This window comes from Trachypithecus francoisi, unplaced genomic scaffold (genome assembly GCF_009764315.1).
Source record: "Trachypithecus francoisi isolate TF-2019V2 unplaced genomic scaffold, Tfra_2.0 Lachesis_group4, whole genome shotgun sequence".
Lineage (NCBI taxonomy): Eukaryota > Metazoa > Chordata > Mammalia > Primates > Cercopithecidae > Trachypithecus > Trachypithecus francoisi.
This window is the reverse complement of record NW_022681469.1, coordinates 136,353,318-136,374,239: the sequence shown is the minus strand read 5'-3', so window position 1 is coordinate 136,374,239 and position 20,922 is coordinate 136,353,318. Positions and strand designations below refer to the sequence as shown.

General features: G+C 41.7%; 1 protein-coding gene across 1 annotated transcript in view; it reads left to right on the top strand.

Moving 5' to 3' along the window:
* Positions 1-20,922, top strand: part of GLI3 (GLI family zinc finger 3) — a 279,810-nt gene that overhangs the window by 208,292 nt on the left and 50,596 nt on the right. The window contains exons 8-10 of the mRNA XM_033193853.1: positions 6,043-6,256; positions 7,077-7,190; positions 8,845-8,985. Of these exons, the coding sequence (XP_033049744.1) occupies positions 6,043-6,256; positions 7,077-7,190; positions 8,845-8,985 (469 nt within the window). The remainder of the gene's footprint in view (positions 1-6,042; positions 6,257-7,076; positions 7,191-8,844; positions 8,986-20,922) is intronic.

The window sequence follows — 20,922 nt, the reverse complement described above, 5'->3', positions numbered from 1 at the left end:
GTATGGTAGGGCAAATAAATGTTTAATGGTTGATTTTCTGCAGCATGAACTTTTAGTGTTTCCATTTTATATATCATTTTGGAAAAAATATAAATTATATTAGCAGAATGGATTACAAGGGTTTCTGTACAAATGTTGACTTACATCACTTCCTTGGTGTGAAAAAAATAAATATTTATTGTGAAAGCCAAGCATGATTATGCATTTCCAGGTTTAATATATTAATTATAAATTATATGTAACTTTCTGGTTACAAGTAATTATTTTTTCTTTGGAAATATAAATGGTATTTGTATAAAGTACTCAGTTAAAACTTGCTAAATTAATGAATGATATGCAGTGGGTAGACTTTAGGACATTTATTTTGGTTGCTTAACAGTTTTCCTTTTACCTGCACTCTGTTTTGTCCTGTTGGGTATAATTTTTGAGATTCCCAAAAAGAAGCCTTCCATGTAAGTGAGGTGTTACTGTGCTGTTTACAGTAATGCTAAGAAACAAGGACCAGTTTGCAAAATTTGATCATGCTTTTTAAGAGTATTGACAACACTTTGTATATCTGATTTCTGATGTATATTTACATCAGAACTTTCTTAAAGATTCAGACTTCGAGAATTTTATTTTGAAGTCTTCGTGAAAAAGAAAAAATGGTTCCCAGTCAGACAACGGTTTGTTAATCACCTTTAACTGAGCTCAGAGCTGAATATGAAGATGAAACTGACTGAGAATTTATCCTTATTTAGACCCTGCATCCAGTGGAATGCCCTTTCAAACTAACAACCCAGTGACCATACATCAGCTCTGATTAGTAAGCTATATAACATCCACATTTTTCTCCTTGTCTGCTCTTTAGTAAAATAAAGGACAAATTAATTTTTAAATTAACTTATTCTGGCTTTTTAATTGTTGCCCTAGAATAGTGTTTCTCAAAGTGTATTGTGAGGAACACTGGTCTCTGGAAGCTCCTCCATATCCTGCTGTCAGCAGTGTCTGGGGTGGACATCAGGAATGCACAGAGAAGCAGGCCTGGGCTGTATTCCTAAGAGTTTGTTGACCTTTCTACTTCTTTCTCTTTCTCTCCATTACACTTACTCACCTCAGGAGGCCTCTGACTGTGTTAGCACGTTGCTTGGGAAGATCTGGGCCATCTAACACTTTCTTTCTACTGATCTTATTGACTAAATATAGATTAACAGTTACAAGTCACATTTTTATAAATGTTTGTTGTTATTGTCTTAAATGACCCCATCTTTCATGTAGTTATTTAGAAACAAAAGCTATAAAAGTAATTTCTTAAAATAATAACAGATTAATTGTTGAATGGAGAGAATTCAGAATCAGAACATAAAATTAATCTCCTCTGGTGACTCCTTGGAAAGAGTGGGGTGAACAGAAACGTGGAGGCCATGAGGATGGGAAGCACAGGTACCAAGGTTTAGACTGTAGATTATGTCCTGCTTTAGAGAAGGTATAAGAGATTATTAACAATTTCAACTATAGACCGGACGCGGTGGCTAACACCTATAATTCCAGCACTTTGAGAGGCCAAGGCGGGTGGATCTCTTGAGGTCAGGAGTTCGAGACCAGCCTGGCCAACATGGTGAAACCCCGTCTCTGCTAAAAGTACAAAAATTAGCCAGGCGTGGTGGTGCATGCCTATAATCCCAGCTACTCGGGAGGCTAAGGCAGGAGAATCGCTTGAACCTGGGAGGCGGAGCTTGCAGTGAGCTGAGATCGCGCCACTGCATTTCAGCCTGGGTGACAGAACGAGTCTCCATCTCAAAAAAAAAATATTTTTCAACAATAGTAATACTTTCTATTTGTGGGAAATTGTGGAATGAATACATTAACTATTTAGGAAGGTTCTTATTCAGGGCCCCTAAAAGTAGAATTTACCTTTTGTTTTTAATTCTGATCTCTTGAATCAGCAAAGTCTGTCCTGTGCCATTGAAGTGCTACAGAAGGAAATGGATGTAGACTCTAGCTTCGTTTATGTAATGCTGCTTTACAGACATGTTGTCAAATTGTAGTTTTCAGAGGAAAACATAGTTTTCTTTGAGGTGATTCTTCTGAGTGTGGTAGGCAGGATAACGAACCCAAAGATGTCCACATCCTAATCCCCAGGTCCTGTGAATAGGTTCCCTTCCATGCCAGAAGGACTTTCACAGGTGTGATTAAGCTAAGGATCTTGAGATGAGAAGATGATCCTCGATTGTGTGGGTGGCTGTGATGTAATCGCAGGGGCCCTTTTGAGAGGGAGGCAGGAGAGGCAGGTTAGGGTCAGAGGAGGAGGAGGAGGAGGCCTGAGTGATGTCAACCCCTGAGCTGAGGAATGTGGGCAGCCTCCAGGAAACGTAAGAGACAGGGAGCCTAGACCGTCTGGAAGAATGCAACCCCACCGGCCTATTGCAGACTTCTGACTTCCAGAATTGTAAGATAATAAACAGTGTCTGTTGTTTTAAGCCACACAGTTTGGGCTGTTCATTGCAGCAGCAACAGGGAACTAATAGACACTGAAGAAGAGATTCAGTCACTCATTGACTCAGTACTGCACGTCTGCTCTGCCAGCCACACTGCCCGGCCCAGCTGGACCTTGCCTCCTGGATGGAGAGACAGAAGGAGTAGTACTGCATGCTGCCATGAGAATAGAACTGGCAAGCAGTAGAAAATGATGGGGCAAGGAGGTGCAGAGGGGGCTCGTTTTGATGGGGCATGAGTCTAAAAAGGCCCCTCTGAGGAGCTGGAACCGGAATGTTAAAAAGGAAGTGGCCATTCTGAGCTCTGGAAGCCAAGGATTCCAGGCAGGGGACACTGTGAGTGCTGAACATGCAGAGGGGCTCGTGCTGTGACAGGAGGCAAAAGGATGCAGGACTCCCCTCCTCCACAGCCCTCCCCACTTTGATTTAAAGGAGGAGGCTGTGGTGGCTCAGGTTTTCTTATCCCCGCAGTGGGAAAACCTCAGGAGAATCTTTTCATACCTTGATCTTGCCCAAGAGGGTTGAGGGTGTGCATGGGAGGCATCCTTTCTTATGGGCATTTTGTCTGCGACTCTCGACATCCGTGTGCTGTGCCCAGTCATCGCCTGTCCTCAGTCCCAGCACTCTGATGGCAGTGTTCTGAGAGCAGAGGAGCCTTGACTTCCAAATCTGTTAAGTGATACTGTGTCAGAGCTGAGAACTTTCTACTTTTGTCATCAAATTCTGAATTGGCTTTGTCATCTGGAGTGGAGCAGCCCTCCTGCGCACAGTCCCTGGCAAGAGCGACAGCAGAAGGCCGAGGGCCAACCCTTCCCATACCCTGCCTTGGCCCAGGTCTGTACATGAGGAGGAGGGGAGTGTTTCTGTTGCTGGCTTCTGATGAATAAGCCCTGAAGGCTCATGATCACCGTCCACTGTGTGTTCTCTCATAGCCCTTGCAGTCTAATCGTTGATGTGGATTTTAGAGAACATTTATTCCCGTCACCTGGTTTTATCAGCAAAAAGGTGGGGGCCCTGAATGGGGACATGACCAAAGTATGTCGAGAGCTTTCAGACTCCCTACCCCTGCTCCCCGAGGACAAGGAGGATCGTGGATCTAGGAAACTGCAGTGGGAATGCTGAGCCTTGTCTTTTGTAAGGACACCTCCTACATCTTTTTATTTTTTTATTTTTATTTATTGTTATTATTATTATTTTTGAGACAGAGTCTCACTCTGTCACCCAGGCTGGAGTGCAGTGGTGCGATCTTGGCTCACCGCAACCTCCACCTCCCCAGTCCAAGCGATTCTCCTACCTCAGACTCCTGTGCAACTGGGATTACAGGTGTGTGCCATCATGCCTGCCTGGCTAATTTTTGTATTTTTAGTAGAAACGAGGTTTTGCCATGTTGGTCAGGCTTGTCTCGAACTCCTGACCTCAGGTGAGCCACCCGCCTCAGCCTCCCAAAGTGCTGGGATTACAGGCATGAGCCACCGCGCCCAGCCTCCTACATCATTTGAAAAGTGTACTTCCCTTATCCATCTGTGAATGCTTATGAGTTGCTTATGTATAAAATCAAGGGCGTATTTTGCTTTGTGAAATGTTTTTTGAATGGTCTGTATTTTTTAATTAAGTACTGACTTTTTAAACCCCCAAATGTCATGTCTCCCAGAATTAGAAGTGTAAATGATCTTCAGGGATCCTCTCCCAACTCTGCCAGATAGTCTAGGCTCCTAGAACCCTGGAAAGGTGTTTGGAGATACATAGTCTGTGTGCCATGGGAATTATATGTGAAGTGGGTTATTTTAGTTTTTGTTTATTTAATGAATAGAGTAACGTAGTTACACTTAGTAATACTCATTCACCCAAAGGAAGGGGGACTGTTAAATCATTGTGTTTTTTGATGAATGGCTTGTACACTGAAAAATAAATTGGACAAACTGGCATAGAGCTCAGTGAACATGAAATCAGCTATTAGAAGAAAGCTTGTGAACAAATTCTGAGGCAGATATGCATCTTTTGATTAATGCCCTATCAATCACCCACACAGCTACCTTAGCTAAGTCTTGCCGTAATCATTCATGCTTGCTTTTGGAAACACTGGCAGCAACTATAACGCCGCAGAAACGGAATATTATTACTGATTTCTCCCTAACTTACTGTGAACAATGACTGTTTTCACCATGTTTCTGCTTTCCTTTATTAAAGAAATACAATGCAGAATGAAAGGAGAGTTCCTCAAAGCCTGGTGAAATTCTCCTAGGGTATTCTTAATGATATTCAGTCTTAAATGGGCAAGCTATTGTAATGTAAGGTTCTCTGTAGAAATAATAGTAATGTAATCCCATTGAAGCTGCCTGTTATGGATTGTAGTCAAATAGGCAAAATGTAGAGTCACATTAATGAACAGAGTATATCTTTGGAATTATTACTTAAAGTTGTTGAAATGGTTTGAATTTTGCTATTGTAATTATTTTATTCTCCGTTAATGCGCTTAACAGCCATAGTAATTAACCCACCAGATTGGAAATTTGCATGAATTCTAACTTTGACATTACAAGAAACCCTGATTCTTTCTGGGTATTACACAGCAGGATAGGGAGAAATATATACATATATATATAAATAGTTTTTTACTGATTATTTTTTTAAAAAGAAATTTCCGTGAATGCAATTATTAGTTTTTCATGCATTTTTAAGCCATTGGCAAATTCGTTAAGAACACTCCATTCTTTTAAGAGGGTTTGATTCCAAAACCACGCTGGCACAAAGAATGATTTGGCATTGCCTGCTAGTCAAGAAATCTTTAGGTAATATCACTGCTTCCTCAGGACTTACTGTAGCCTGGGAAATAGTGTGACATAATAAAGTAGTGACAGGCATTAGCATGCATAATGGGCTTTAATAGACATTAAATGCTGTTTAGCTAGAAGAGGGAGCAGTGCTCTCCCACTGGAATATTCCTCCATCGAAGCCCATTGATCACTGATTTCAGTGGGGAGAGGTTAATCCATCAGCTTCTGTAACCAGATGGCACTGATGGAAATTCTTTAGGTGGCATTCTGGATGAACCAAGCTTTCCATCTTTACAAACAAATGAGTGATATGACAAGCATGGTGTTCAAAACACATTTAACCAATTGATTTTCTTTCCTCTTGTAATAAGATCTGGAGACATATGAAAGCGTGCGGTGTGAGCTAAGATTAAAGGAATTGCTCCATGCACAGGAACATACGGAACTAAGAGCCAATAAAAGTCCTATAAAGCATGTAGTCACCCATTCTCTTTTTTATATAAAGTTTGTTATTGCAATAAATAGTTATTATTGAGCTGATGCCTTTTATTTCTGTGTTTGCAGAATCTTGTTTCAGGTCTGTGTGTGTGTGTGTGTGTGCACGCACATGCGTGTCTCATCTCTGCTCACCTTTCCCTTAGAAGTTTTCAAGATGCTTGGCAATAATCCTACCTTCTCTTTAAACAAATTTGATTTGGGATGGTAAAATTATAGATAGAAAGCTGCAGATCTTGTATACTTGTCTGAGCTCGGCGTTTAAGTGATGGTCGTCTTTTTTTATCTCCCACGCACAGCCCAGCCTTGAGCTTCACCTACTCTTCCGCGCCCGTCTCTCTCCACATGCATCAGCAGATCCTAAGCCGACAGCAGAGCTTAGGTTCAGCCTTTGGACACAGCCCTCCACTCATCCACCCTGCCCCAACTTTTCCAACACAGAGGCCTATTCCAGGGATCCCCACGGTTCTGAACCCCGTCCAGGTCAGCTCCGGCCCTTCCGAGTCCTCACAGGTGAGAGGGTTAGGTCGATGCACCCGGCTGCGCTGGTCAGCTGAGGGTGGGGGCAGGCCACCATGTCAGCTGTTAAATCAACACGACACCTCTGTGTTCTCACAGCCTTCGTACTGGCATCCTGTCTTCTTAATGCTGAGGTGTAGTCTTCAGTTTTGGTGGACGTGTTGTGTAAATGCCTCTCATCAAACAGTTTTTTCCCCCAGAGTCATTTTCCCATGGGAATAGCAGCAGGCTGCTTGATAGGGCTCCACTGTGACCTGGTGCCATCTGTAACCTGCATCCCATGTTGATACAGCGTGTGGATGCATTGCTCTCATTTGGTCACTGTTCATTCCCTCTGCTAGAACCACAGTTGCGACTTACCACCAGGTGGTACTTTAGAGTAAGACTAAAACTGTGCTTTGCCCTGCGTTAACTGTTGCCACTTTGATATTGTTTGGAGAAAAATCTGGATGCTCTGGTTAAAGAACTTCACAAACGGAACGGGTTGGTCTTCTACCCTCTTCACAACTTTGTTCTTTTGAAATACCCTGTTGGAGCTTGTTAAAGCTTAGGGCCTCAGCTCCATTCTTCTAGCTTTTAAAAGCCATAGGGAGTTTATACTCACGAGTTAAAAATGAAGAGCTGCCGCATTTACGTATTTTCTAGCTTTGAACATACTATCTGAACTCTACTACCCTGGGAATTGGAGCATTATCAGAGTTGTTGCTTTATTGCCAAATAAGCCAGCTTGTCCCGAGTTGCAGGTTTTAATTATGGTACTGCTCCTTGTTGATGAAAATCTTTTTGTCTCTGGCTCTGCAAATGTGACCAGCAGAACAAGCCCACGAGTGAGTCTGCAGTGAGCAGCACTGGTGACCCGATGCACAACAAGAGGTCCAAGATCAAACCCGATGAAGACCTCCCCAGCCCAGGGGTTCGGGGGCAGCAGGTAGGACACTAAGACTGCACAGGCCAACGTCCACTCCTCCCAAGATTGGTGTCTTTAAGCCAGCTCTCGCTTCCTTCCCAGTCCTGGTACCTTTTCACAGCAGTTCCCTGTTTACTGCATTGTTGACCTCGGCCGTACTCGACATGTTGTACAAAAGGCTAGGTATGGAGTGACTAAATTGTTCTTCTAGCTCAGAAGCAAACGCAGTCCAGGAAGCCATGTGGGGCATAGCTCCTTGACAGTTTAGGCAGCTTAGGAGTATGGGCAGCTGTAGTTCGTAGAGGAAATGGTTGCATTAATTTGTTGCTGGCCACAGGTAAGACCAGGCTTCAGTCCTCATCTGTGATCTTGAGCCTGAATTACTGAGCTCCTGGACCCAAGCCTGAGCTGTGGCGGATCTACTGATGGCTCCTATACCAATTGTGTTCTCATTTTTTCTTATTTTGCTACTTCCCACTTTCTAGGAGAGCCTGGCAATCCAGAAGGGATGAAAACACAGCTAACCTAAGGCTAGTTAAATCCTGGCACTCAGCCCAAAATTCTGAAAGGAAAAGTGTAGAAATTTCCATCCAGACTCCGCCTCTAGTCATTTAAATTCTTTAGGCCTCAGTTTAAGGATGTGTAGGTTATACCCATAACATCATCTCATAGGACTCTTAGCCTGACGCAGGAAGGAGCTCCATGAATGCTAATTCCCCAACATAGAGATTGGACAAGAGTCCAGCTGTCCAGAGAATCTGGACCTTGCTGTCATCAGGCTGCTTCAGCCCAAACCTCAGACTACTTGCCCAAATTTCCTTTTCAGCAAGAATGTGGAGGCTGGAGTAAATTGGTGTCACTGGTTCTGAAATGGATCTTTCCTCTTGCATATTGCCAGACAGCAACAACCTTGCTGGTTACACTTCAATGCCTGCATACGGTTTTTATCATCTAGCCCGGGATTGGGACCTGAATCTACACAAGATGAATTCTTAAAATGACTTGGATTTGCATTGCTGTGAAGCTGCTGCAGGAAGGACTGTGCCCCTGAACTTTGATGCTGTGGCCTCTGGGCCCTGGGTAGTGAGCATATCCTTAGAGATCAGAGGTTGAATCGAGAGGACATTCTCCCTATAAAGTCCACAAAAGTGTCTCACACAGTCTCCAACAGCGGGGAAAACAGAATTAGAAATACTAGTAAACCATTTCCCTCAATTGCAAAATATAAGAAGAAACAAATTACCAGACCAAAAATAATTAAAACAACTAAACAAAATAGAAGTACCAATCTTTTGAGTAAAGATCTAATTTGATTTATTGTCTTAAGAGCTTTGTTTTGTTTGTTTTTGGTTTTGTTTTGTTTTTGTTTTTGTTTTTGTTTTAGATGACATTTGGGTTTATTTTCAGCTCTGTAATCAGGGCAGCAAAGTTTGGCCTCAACTTTTATTCATCGTTTTGACAGGCTGTTGCCTTGAATCACGTGTTAAAACTCTCAGAGTGTATTTGGTAAATCTGAAAACGTGCACAGAAATGATTTTATTGTTTGACTTCTTCAATTCTCAAAACCCTAGACCCAAATCTAAATCGAGTTTTTACTTTCTCTTCTTGTCTTCCCTCCCATTGTGTCTGATGCTTCCCCCTTCTCTGTTCCCTGCCCCCCACCCTCTTCTTTCAGGAACAGCCCGAAGGAACAACCCTTGTCAAGGAGGAAGGGGACAAAGATGAAAGCAAACAGGAGCCTGAAGTCATCTATGAGACAAACTGCCACTGGGAAGGCTGCACGAGGGAGTTCGACACCCAAGAGCAGCTTGTGCACGTAAGTGGATGGTATTCAGAAACAGGGCTTTACAGCTCTGTGACCCTTTCCAGGGAGGTCGGCCTCTCTGCCCCTGAGCTGAGTCAAGTTTCTTAGCGAGTAGCATTGCGAACTGGAGAGGGCTTTATGACTTTCTGAGAATAAAGAAAACTCGGAGCCACGGTGCTTGACCTGTTCAGTCAGCTAAAGCTGAGTGTAAAATTCAATAAAGTCTTCAATAGAGAGTGTAATGACTCTGATCCTGTAAGCCAGAAAACACTATTTTGAGTTAGCGACTTTGATGGTTATTGAGTAATAGTAAGCTGGACATGAATTATGATTAACCTTTTAACCAAGTTTGATTCCCCTTCCAAGGCCTGGTAACAATGGAAAAAACATGGAGATGGGGGATTTCTTTTTTTCCTCTCCCAAACTCTCAAAGCCTAAGGAAGCTCCCATTATTTTAAGAGCTGCAGTTAGTACTCTAGATGAGCTAGGTAACATCATTTCTTGGTTTGAGGCCAGCCCTTGTAAGGTTAGTAGTTTCATGGAAAAAGTTAAATGTGTTTTTAAATGTATTTAGTGATGGATGTTTTGGAAACTGCAGCATGGTCAGATTGAGAACCACACCTCCTCTTCCAAACCAGGTTCAGAAATTTTTACACACTCTTTTGAAATATTACACATTTCAAATAATGCAGTGTGCACAAAGCCTTCTTCCCACCCCATGCCTGATTTGTGATACTCCCTTCCCAGTGCTTCACTGTTCTTGGCACTTTCTTGAAGACCAGTGGAGTTTTCCCTGGCAAATGGTACCAGGAGCGGCTGACGTGGAAGGGCATTTAGATGATCAAGAATAAAAACATGCAGGTGCTACAACCCCTGGCAGAAGCACAGGGTCCTGTTGAATCATTAAGTGTGGCAGGTTTTCAAGCTTTTAATATGATGAGAAATTGAACAAAGTAGCATTTGTTGCGATTCCCCTCCTCCTGCTCTCTCTCTTTTTCTGTCTCCACTTTCTCTTTCATGATCCATTCTTCTTTTTACAGTAACTGTATTTTTAGGCAATTCATGTTTTTTGATAACTAACATTTAGATTAAGCACTAAAATTATGAGTCCCTCTTACATCCCACACGTTTCATAGGCAATGTGATCTTTCAATATGTGCCTCCTGCAACTTGGCACATCCCATGTGATGTATTCCACGCATTGCAGTTACATTATAGTGTTAAGCTCACAGGTTGCCAGATTTTGAGCTCTGTTCTATATAGAATGTTTTGAGGATTTTACATGATGTCGCCAGGGTTCCTCTCCTCCGTTGCTTTTTAAATCATGTCTCCTGGTAATTGTATACGAAGAATTATAGATTTCTGAGCACAGCAAAAAAAAAAAAAAAAAAAAGTCAAATGTTTTTAATTAAAGTATATTTCCAGAATTTTTCCATGAACTTAATTTGATTCTTTCTCTTTAATTTGATGCAAGTGTTATTTTTAAGCCAAGCCTGACTTAATGACCATTTATTCTTGCTGACTGTTTAATGGAAATCACAAAGACATTGGAATACCAAGGGGGAGAAAAGTTTGGCATTTTTGTTTTAGTATGGGGAAATACTCCCAAAGAGTAGCATATGCTATGTGTATCCTTAGTGATATAATGAATGATCAACAAACATGAAGAGAATTGTTTGTGCAAAACCTGCTATCATAGAAGAGATGTTGGCAGGATGTCTTGCTTTTTAAAATATCCTGAAGGTGACACAGTCTCATGGTGCTGTTTTGGAAGAGAAGTCATTGTAGTTTGCAAGGAATGTTGGATACTGGTTCAGTCATTACCAAATCAGGAATGAAATAAGAGCTTATTCTAAGTCTACATTTAAAATGAATTGTGCTCCTCATAAGAGGCAGGGTTTGAAGTAATATTTTTTGGAGTGCAGTAGTAGCTTAACCCTTTTACAGCCTAAATACAGTAATGTGAAAGCTTTTAAAAGATGGTGAAATTGTAGGTATTTGAATTTAATTTCGGTGGCCAGTGGTCTCAATGATGTTTTAATAGAGAGATCTGAGTAGTTTTAAAGGAAGGCTACTTAAAACTGCCAACTAAATGACCAAAGTGTTGTCTGTTTTATCAAAACGGTCTTTAAAAAATATGAATGCGCACATATACAGTGGAATATTTTAATTCCAGATTAACCAGAAGAAATTCATGTCAGGATTAGAAGAAAATCCAATATATTACCTTTATGATATTAATTTTAGTCTGAGACAAATTATATGAGCAAATACACTTAATTAAATGAATTAAGAATTTTAATTTACCACAACATAAATAAGAATACTAGTTTGTATCACTTACTTTCTACCTTTTTACTTACTGTCTGAGGGGCAGGATCCCCAAGTTTGCATGTTTAAATTGATTCTACATTGCATGACATGCGTGTACTTCCTTACTTATGAGTATATCTGGCAGCAGTAGTGGTGGCCTGTTATAGAGTAGGTAGGTGCTTTGTATTATGTTGATTGAAGGAATAGCTACTTCAAGTCCACCTAATTACTTTGGTGGTAGAATAAAACCCAGTTGCAAAAACTACTTTTTTACGGAGGGAAGCATTAACCGTTTCCATTACTGTGACTTTCCTTGGAGAGAGGACATTTTGTGAATTAGTTGAATTTTCATGCCACATACAACCAAGAGGCAAGGTGTTAAACCATTCTGATGCTCTGCCTTATTTATAGCCGTGACCCATTCTTTTTCCCCTTCTTACAGTTAATAGAAAGATTCATGATTCTTCATGGTTGTCTATCTAGTGTCTGACAGTCCCGACTGCCTGCTAAAGCAAGTCACTATCTATAATTGATATCCTTCCGGGGAATAGGGTGCTGGCTGCAATTGAAGGGCTTTGCTGAAAGCTCTTAAATCCTGACAAGTTCTCCCCTTGTTCTGGTTCAGTCGTTGAGCTGCACGGTTGGAATTCCGGAGTTATTTGAACTTGGTGCAAAAGGGAGGCATGTGTTTCACATTAGCAAATCACAAAGTTGAAGAAGAGAATTAGAAACTCGGCTGACTTTGCCCGCCAGGTAGTCTCATTTCCACTGTAATGCACTCCATGTACTCTTGAAAAGATTACCTCGTCCATTACTATCTGAACAGATGGGCTAAATATTAGCCCTTCCCTTCTCTTCTCCTTTATTTCAAGCCCCTCTCCTTCACCAATTATGTATTTATTCTAGGTTTGCTGCTGGGTCTTTATCACAGGGATGTTTAATTAATTTCTCTTCCCAGCAAGATAATTACAATTGGGCTTAGTTACTCTCAAGCTAGTATTAAATTTGTCATAAATTTACTTCTATGACCAGAAGCTGAGAAGATAGATGCGTGTTTTTGTTAGCTGTGTTCTTGTTGTGCTTTGTCCCTTTCTTGGTGTCAGTTAAAATTGAAGGAAACAAAAAAGCAAGAGGAGTATATAGAACAAAAAATAATTCCAAGTACACTGAAGACTGAATTTATTATTGATTTGCCAAGATGCAGGTATTTTCTCTTGCCGTTTGAAAGACACACATTCTAACATCTCAAAATGAGTTGAAAGTCCATATTTTTCTTCAATTTTAAATTAACCAGACCTTTTTTGTTGTTGAGCATTATAAAAGATGTGAATCATAACTTCAAATGTGTTTCTGAGAGTTGTAGTGTATCCATTTTCAAAGTGTTATTTGGTTTCGCTTTCTGCTTAGGCTGTTTGGTTTGTGCTGATATTATTTGGTTTAGCTTGTGTTGTTATGCAAAGCAGTTCAGCCCAGCTTCTTCCAAGGAGGAAGGACGCTTTCTGTCTACACAGAGATTCATTTCCCTCTTGTTTTAATTTTGTCGTAGAAGTAAGTTCCATCTTTGACTCTTTGATGTTTGAGGTGTCTGAAATATGCACAGCCCGCAGCACACGTTAGTCTCAGGTTCTCTGAAACCTGTACACTTTGGTTGTGCATGACATTGTATATACCGCCTATGTTTTGAGAGGCTTTCTAAGAGGAGGAAAAGGAATAAACATAAGTAACTTTTATCTCAGTGTGGAGTCATTACTGCTGAGTGGCTGGTTATGCTTGAAAATATCAGTGCTGAGACTGAAAGAATAATAGTATCATCACCATACTTCATGTCCACCTGTTTGCTGTAACTCTGCAACTCTTCGCTCTCAATTTCAACAATCCAACTCCCTATTTCTGTGTAAGAAATAACACATATACTATTCTCCCCAAAGGTCTTTAAAAAGTCAAATGATTGGCCGGGCGCGGTGGCTGAAGCCTGTAATCCTAGCACTTTGGGAGGCCGAGACGGGCGGATCACGAGGTCAGGAGATCGAGACCATCCTGGCTAACACGGTGAAACCCCGTCTCTACTAAAAATACAAAAAACTAGCCAGGCGAGGTGGCGGCGCCTGTAGTCCCAGCTACTCGGGAGGCTGAGGCAGGAGAATGGCGTGAACCCGGGAGGCAGAGCTTGCAGTGAGCTGAGATCTGGCCACTGCACTCCAGCCTGGGTGACAGAGCGAGACTCCCTCTCAAAAAAAAAAAAAAAAAAAAAAAAGTCAAATGATTTTTCAAGTTTTATTCCCCAGCCCAATCCCCAGCAGCATGACCCTGCAGGGCCCTTGGCAATTGCACGGGGGGATGTTGTCTTCTACCTTTGGGGCAGAACCACAGAGAACGTGAGATGTATTTCTGTTAGCACCCAGCTTCAACTAGGTGGCATTTAAGTCTCTGTAATCCTCCATTTGTCTCCTTTAAACATAGTGTCAGAAATTCACCTTTTTGTAGAGTGATTAACCACCTACTTGGATTTTAAAATGCCTTCATATGCTGCGAATTTTGATGTCTAAAAGCATGCTGAAGTTTCCTTTATCAGAAGAATACAGTCATAATCACCTTTGCTGCCATTTGGAAACAAATTCTATACATCAGCAGCATGAAAATGAGGGCCTTTCTTTTTAATACAGAGATTTAGATATAAAGAAAGCACATCTAATTTGTGAAGAATTGATGTGTCTGTAGAAACGCAAGAAAGAGTTAGGATGTGAAGACATTCTTTTCACATTAATACCATGATCCTAAATTTGCATTTTAAATGTTTCCCATATCATTTTGATCCCTTTGCTGAAGTTGCATTGTCTATCCTTACCTAAGAGAACATTGAGTTTAAGATGTGATAGAGGTCTCAGATATGAGGCAGAAATTAGTTTTGTGTGCACATAAAACATAAAACGAATGAGTGGAGATTTTGATCTTATTTTCCCTACATGGAACTGCTAGTTAATTTGGTTACTCTAATTATTTGGAAACACGGCATATAAAAGATAGACTAAGTACTACAAACTTCAAAGCCATCTTTTGACAATTTTGCCTTAAGGGTCACGTTCTCTTTAAAGTTGCTGACTAAATTGCACCTGCAGAAACTGTTCCCATAAAGAGACACTCAGGAGATCAGATCGGGTGCAAGGGTGTGTGAGGGCTGTGTGGTCCACCAGCCAGAGCCCCCCAGGCCCAGCTGGGATTCTGAGTGGCAGCCCCATCTCTGCCCTGCCTCTTGGGATGACCTCCTTCAAACCATTTGACCCCTTAGGACGTTATTTTCTCACTTATCATACTGTGAAACAGCCGTGAAAATAAACGCTGTCCCCAACGTCCAAGGCCAAGCAGAGATCACATGCAGTAGGTCTAATGAGAAACAGACAGAGGGTCTCAAAGAGGTCGCTCTGTCTTTCGTTGTTTTATGTGTGTGTTTCGCTGGGTTGAGTGGGGGAGGAGAATGCGGTGGCACTGTTGGTTTCTGTGACTTATTTTATATTAATTGTTGCTAAACTGGGATGTACACTAGACTGAAGCCAAGAGACTTCCTTTTTCTTCTGCAGTGTGTGTCTGCTCAATAAGACCTGGCCAAGACATCTTGCCTCATTCAAGCTTGGTTTTAGTCAAAGAAAGCAAAAGGTTTGAATTGGATAGTCCTTAGGATAGGGATGGCAAATAGATTCTCTCTCAAGTGCCAGCTTGCTGGCTGGCAGCCACCAGAAGTGCTGTGCAGAGTCCCCCTTCCCTTTCAGCCTGGGAGGAAGTTTGGGATGGGAGTTGGGGGGGCTGTGAACAGTTACAGGTGACTGCCCCCAGGTGGAGTTTAGGAGGCACCATGTATTAGTTACTTCCTTAATTCATTCATCCGTTGTGTACTCCCTGAAATATTTCATCAAAATCTTGCTCTGGGTAACTGTTTCTGCCATCTGGGGAACATTTTCCTATTGAAAGCTTTTTAGCTGGTTCTCAATGATACTTTAGGTGAGATTCTAGATTCTGCCAATAATTAGTGCCCTGGAATATTCTGTATGGACCCATTCCAGACAAGTGGGAATGGTGGTCACTTTGGACTGGGCTGCATACCTCATTTAAATATACTTGCCTACAGCAGATGTTGCTGGCATAATGTATTCTCCTGTTTATTAGGAAAAGTATAGGCCAATATTAGTGGATCAGCCATTTGCTCAACAGCTCTTGATGAGATGTGCAGATCCCTGGCAGGTGCTGCATGGGCTGGAGACAGCCCGTGTGGTACCCACAGCCCCAGCTTTGTGGTGGGCACATGATTTACACCCTCAAGAACTGGACAGTCTAACTGTGAGGGGGAGATAAGGAAACGTAAAGGCATAGTGAACAACATGAGGCGAAACATAATGAAGCCATAATTGTGTATTGTGACTATGGGCTGAGAGAGGGAGAAGTACAGAGGGATGCTAGAAAAGACTCCTAGGAAACAGGTGGAACATATGGTTAGGGTCAAAGTAAATCATACAGGTAAACTTTTGAGGCCTGATGAAATGTTGATGATGTTGATGGTGAGGATAATGATGATTTGAGAAGAATTAGCACCTGATTTGAAATAATATTTTTGTTTCCCATCGTTACCTAGTGGCAGTACAATATGAATGTGTGTCAAAGTGGACCAACCTGGGTTCACAGCCTGCTCTGCTTCCAACAAAAATAGTAACATTTACCACATAAAATGGTGAGGGAATTAGCTAAAAAAGTTATACTCGATAAAATGTTAGTGATTCTGCTTATAAGAGAGAAAAATGTAAAGATATGTAGAGGCTGCTATGTCCATGCCTGTCACGTATAAAAGCAGGGGTTAGGTTAATATTCAGACAGCGCTGGGGTTGGTATGTCAGCAAGAAATTAGTAATTGCAAAAAGATTTCGATAAGCCCCCAGTTCATGAAACACTGTGAGAAGAACTGGAGGGGTCTCTGGGTTCATTTCTTCCATTGCAGGTTCTTCCTCCTTGTGTGTTTCTGCGGTGTGGAGATTCCATCTCTCCTGTTCATGTATCTTCGTGTCCTGATGTCCTTCTGGAAATTTTCTTCAGTGGTTACACCAAACCAAGATTTCTCCACTGTAGCACGTAGGGACTGATCATTCTCTGGTGTTGGGGGCTGTCCTGGGCATTGTAGGGTGTTGAGCAGCATTCCAAGCCTCTCCCCACGAGATGCCAGTTCTTTATAATGAGGGGCTGTCCTGCGCATTCCCTCCCTCGTCATGACAACCAAAACTGTTTCCAGACATTGTCAGATGTCCCCTGGGAGACGGCATTGCCCCCAGTTATGCCCTAAATATTTCCTTTTGCCGTATAGTGTGGAGAGAGAAAAACACACATAAGAAAATGAAAAAATATAATTGTGATTAAAGAAAAAGTTTCTCCTGCTTAAATGTACTTTAGAATGTTCAGATTAGAAATAAGAGATGATCTCATTAAAATATCTCTAGTAAAAAGCTACTTAAATACACCTATGTGGGGTGTGTGTGTGTGTGTGTGTGTGTAAACTGGCAGAACTTAGTTTTAAAACCACATTTGCTAAGGTTAGGCACACAGTAGTTCTCAACAAGGCCCATAACCAGCCAAGCCGTTTTTCTTGGTGGAGAAACTCCATCACTATTTTTTTTTTTTTTTTTTTTCCAGCCCTAGGGAAGTCACACAGACTCCAGCTTCTGAGATCATGGCAAGCAGAGTTGGAGATCAGGCTCCTGCTTTGACATAAAACAGAGCTCCAGGAACAGAAAGCAGTTTTCTAATGCGAGGACTTTTTAAGATTTGGGGATATTTAGGCTTCTCTAGGATTAGCCAAATACTACCATGGAGGCATTTTTATTTTTTCTAGAACAATTAATGTTTTAAGAGAAGAGAACTGTAAATGGGATATCCTCAAGAGACTTTGTATAAGCCAAGGCCTTAAACTGAAACCAACTCCACCCGACCCCACCCAGTTACCAGTAAAACCAGCATTAATCAGTGAGTAGGGGATGGGAAGAACACCAGATAGTGTGTTGGGGATCTGCCTTTCATTCCTACATCTGGCAGAAACTGTTTCTGAATTTAAGTAAGTCACCCTGCAGTAAGTCCTCCGTGTCTCATCTGTAAAGTGGAGATAATAATATCCATTCTGGGCTCTTCACTGGGTTTTTTAATTTGTTTTTTGTTTATGAGGATAGAATAAGATCCTATAACGGAAGTAGTTTGTAAACGCAAAAGCTTTATTCAAACGTAAGGACAAATAGAATCCATAGCAAGTAGTACTAATAAACTCATTCAATTGAAGAATGGAGAGATTCAGTGGACTTTTATGAACATTTAAAAATAGTCGTAAGTATACCATTGATTCCGTTGCACAAGTTCACCTATGCAGGCTGTTGTTAATCTTACCTGTTTACTCATCTGCAGTTGATCCATCATCACCACCTGGTGGCCACTTCAGAAATTGCAGGCATAATATCTAGAAGAAAATGCTTCATGCATATCAGATCTAGGGTGCTGGGATTGCGGGCTACCCCTTTGGGTTAGGGGAGCATACAGGGCAGGCTGTTATGAGTACTATCGATGTACAAGCAGAACAGTGGGAAAATGAGTAAAGTGAAGGCACAGAAGAAGGAATGAAAGATACATCTCATGGTGATTGGACATGAGCATGGTATAGAATAAACTGGCAGATTTAAACACAGAAAGACCATTGCAGAAAGGCTTTGGGGATTCTATGTGGAGGAGACAGCAGGAAGAAGTTAATGGGTACAGAAAGTATGGGAAAATTTTATCTATGATTATAGCTAATATAATAAAAGGCTGAGGTTTTTGACATCTCTTTGAATTAGAAATATAATTACAAATGATTTGTTTTATGCTTTTTGGTTGAAGAGTGGTATGATAAGTAATGCAGTTAGAGCAGAACCAAAGTATGTCCGGAAGGCAGAAGGGTAGTGGGTGGTAAGATTAAAGAGCCAAATAGCACCATGTTATGGGAGATATGATTGCTAGACTAGGAGTCTGACTTTTATTCCAGATGGAGTAAGGAGAATTAAATGCTTTTGATGAGAGGAATGGCTTGAGCCAGCATCAGCTTTAGAAAAATGGGGCTGAGCCTTGCAAAATCTGGGAAGTTGCAAGTACAGTGTATTAAAGAGGGGAAGGGTAGGCTGGGGCAGGGCCAGAAGTGAGACTCTGCAGTGGAAGTTATTTGAAATTGTTTTTTAAAATTTGGGAGGATAATTTGGAGGTGTTTTACAGTTACAGTTTGGGCAGCTGATGTGGATGTTCTACATGATATCCAGAGAGAAGTCAGAAGCTTCAGGGCTGCTGGCTGAGCCCTGGGAGGAGATGTTGCCCGTGGAGCCCCTGTCTCTTGCCTGTGTGGCATCAGTCTCTTTACCAAAGGGTACTGAGATTCTGTCATGTTTCTTTAAAAGAGGATTATGAGGGTTGTTGGAGAATTATCTCTGAGAGTTTATGAGAGAGATCTACTACAGTGTTAATCAAGTTTTTAGAGCCAGTTAGCTTTTATTGTGATTGTTATCATTTTTCCTTTGTCATTATTTTGCTTTGTGCAAAATAAGGTATGCCAGGCCAAGCGAGTGGCACATACCTATAATTCCAGCACTTTGGGAGGCCATGGTGGGAGGATCACTTGTACTGAGGAGTTCAAGACCATCCTGGGCAACACAGCAAGACCCCATCTCTACAAAATAATAATAATAATTTAGCCAAACATGGTGAAGCATACCTGTAGTCCCAGCTACTTGAGAGGCTGAGGTGGCTTCAATGAGCTATGATTGCACCACTGTACTCCGGCCTGGGCAACAGAGTGAGACTGTCTCAAAAAATATAATAAGGTGTGTCTTATTTTCTAGTTATGAATATATAATCCTGTGGTACACAAGCATCACCCGGCAAATAGCTCCATACATCTACAGTGGCCGCTTTTCTTCCAATCAGGGCAGGACTGTTTTGGACAAATCCAGAGAATGAATATTCAAAGCATTAGGTCTGGTGGGCTTAGACAAATAAAATACACAGGTAGGTCGACCACATTTTATTTCTAGGTGGTGATTCAGGTGAATGGGATGTAGTTGCTGGTCTGTTTGGCAGGAATGAAAATGTCTTGCTAATCACGAAAACAAAACTGCACTAGCTGTCTTCTGTCAGATTCACAGGACTCTCTCTGGTTGACCACGTCTCTAACATAACCGGCCCAATCTTATCTCGGCTGCTCCACCTCCCTAAAGGGACATGGTGTTTCTTTAGGCTCTCTCTTGTGCTTCAACACAAGGGACCTGTCCCAAGAAGCTCTCTAGGACAGGCAGGAGAGCCCAGTTCATGAAGAGGAGGTCTTCCTGGTAGCTTTTCCTGGGGACAGGGAGAGTTCTCACAGGTCCCTCTGGTGCAGTTTCTACCACAAGATAAAGTAGGCAAGCTGCAAGTGAAACACAGCCCTCACTGTATTCCTCCTTGTGTTTAGCACAGATAAACTTCACTGGAATCTCAGTACTGAGCCATTTGGCTTCTGGCTGCAGCTTTAATTGGTGAAATGCAGATTTTTTTTTTTTTTCTTGATCAAGAGGGGATTATTCTTGTTATCAGTCCAGAGCATCTTATTTCAAGATGAAAAGCCTTTACAGAATTACAGATGCCAGCACTTGTACAAAGCTTTTTGGCGATTGACAAGTCAAAGAGAAAGTATGATTTATTAGCCTATAATGGCTAACCCTGAGCAATGGTCTAGGTCCTACTGATTTGTGAAATTGCTTAATGTGAACTGCCTTTTTATGCTACATAGGCCCCAGGTTACTCAAATAAATGTAGCGTCTACATTACATGAAATGTTACAGGAGAGGGAAAAAGAAAAGGGAGGGGGGAGAGGAGCAAGATGGATTCTAAAATCCATCTTGGTGGTGCCTTTTACAGTAGTTTGGCTGATAAGCCGGCAGAGGAAAGATTAATAACGAGGCTTGTCGCTATCAGTACCTGCTTGTCGATTCTCTGTAACAGGGCTGTCTGTTCAGCATGGAAATTATTGATTAAATAAAAATTGCTATTAGATTGTGACGTGATCCATAATCACAAACAATGGTGGACATTCCTCTCGTAGATCCTCGGCCATGCATCAAGTTGTTTCCTTTTTCCTCTGGCCATAATTTATATTGTGCTGACACTTGGGCTCATTAGGTTTATCCTTTCTGCTCAGAGGCATGGGAGGTGAGGACCAGCAGGAAGTAGGGGAGGAAGAGAGGAGAGAGAATGGCCCCAGCCAGGGATCTGGCCAGTTTATTCACTGGGCTAGCGTAAACATGTTGCAGTAAAATACATATCACGTAGCAGTTACCATTTTGACCATTTCGAAGTTTGCAGTTCAATGTGGCATTGATCACAGTCATAATGTTGTGTAACCACCACCACTGTCCACTTCCAGGACATTTTGATCACCCCACAAGGCAGCTCTGTATACATGAAGCAGTCACCTCCCATTTCCCCTCCCTGCCAGCCCCTGAAAACTACCAAACTGTCTTCTGTCTCTATGGATTTGTTTATTCTGGATATTTCTTATAAATGAAATCATACAAAATCTGACCTTTTGTATGATTTCTGCCTTGTTTGCACTTACCA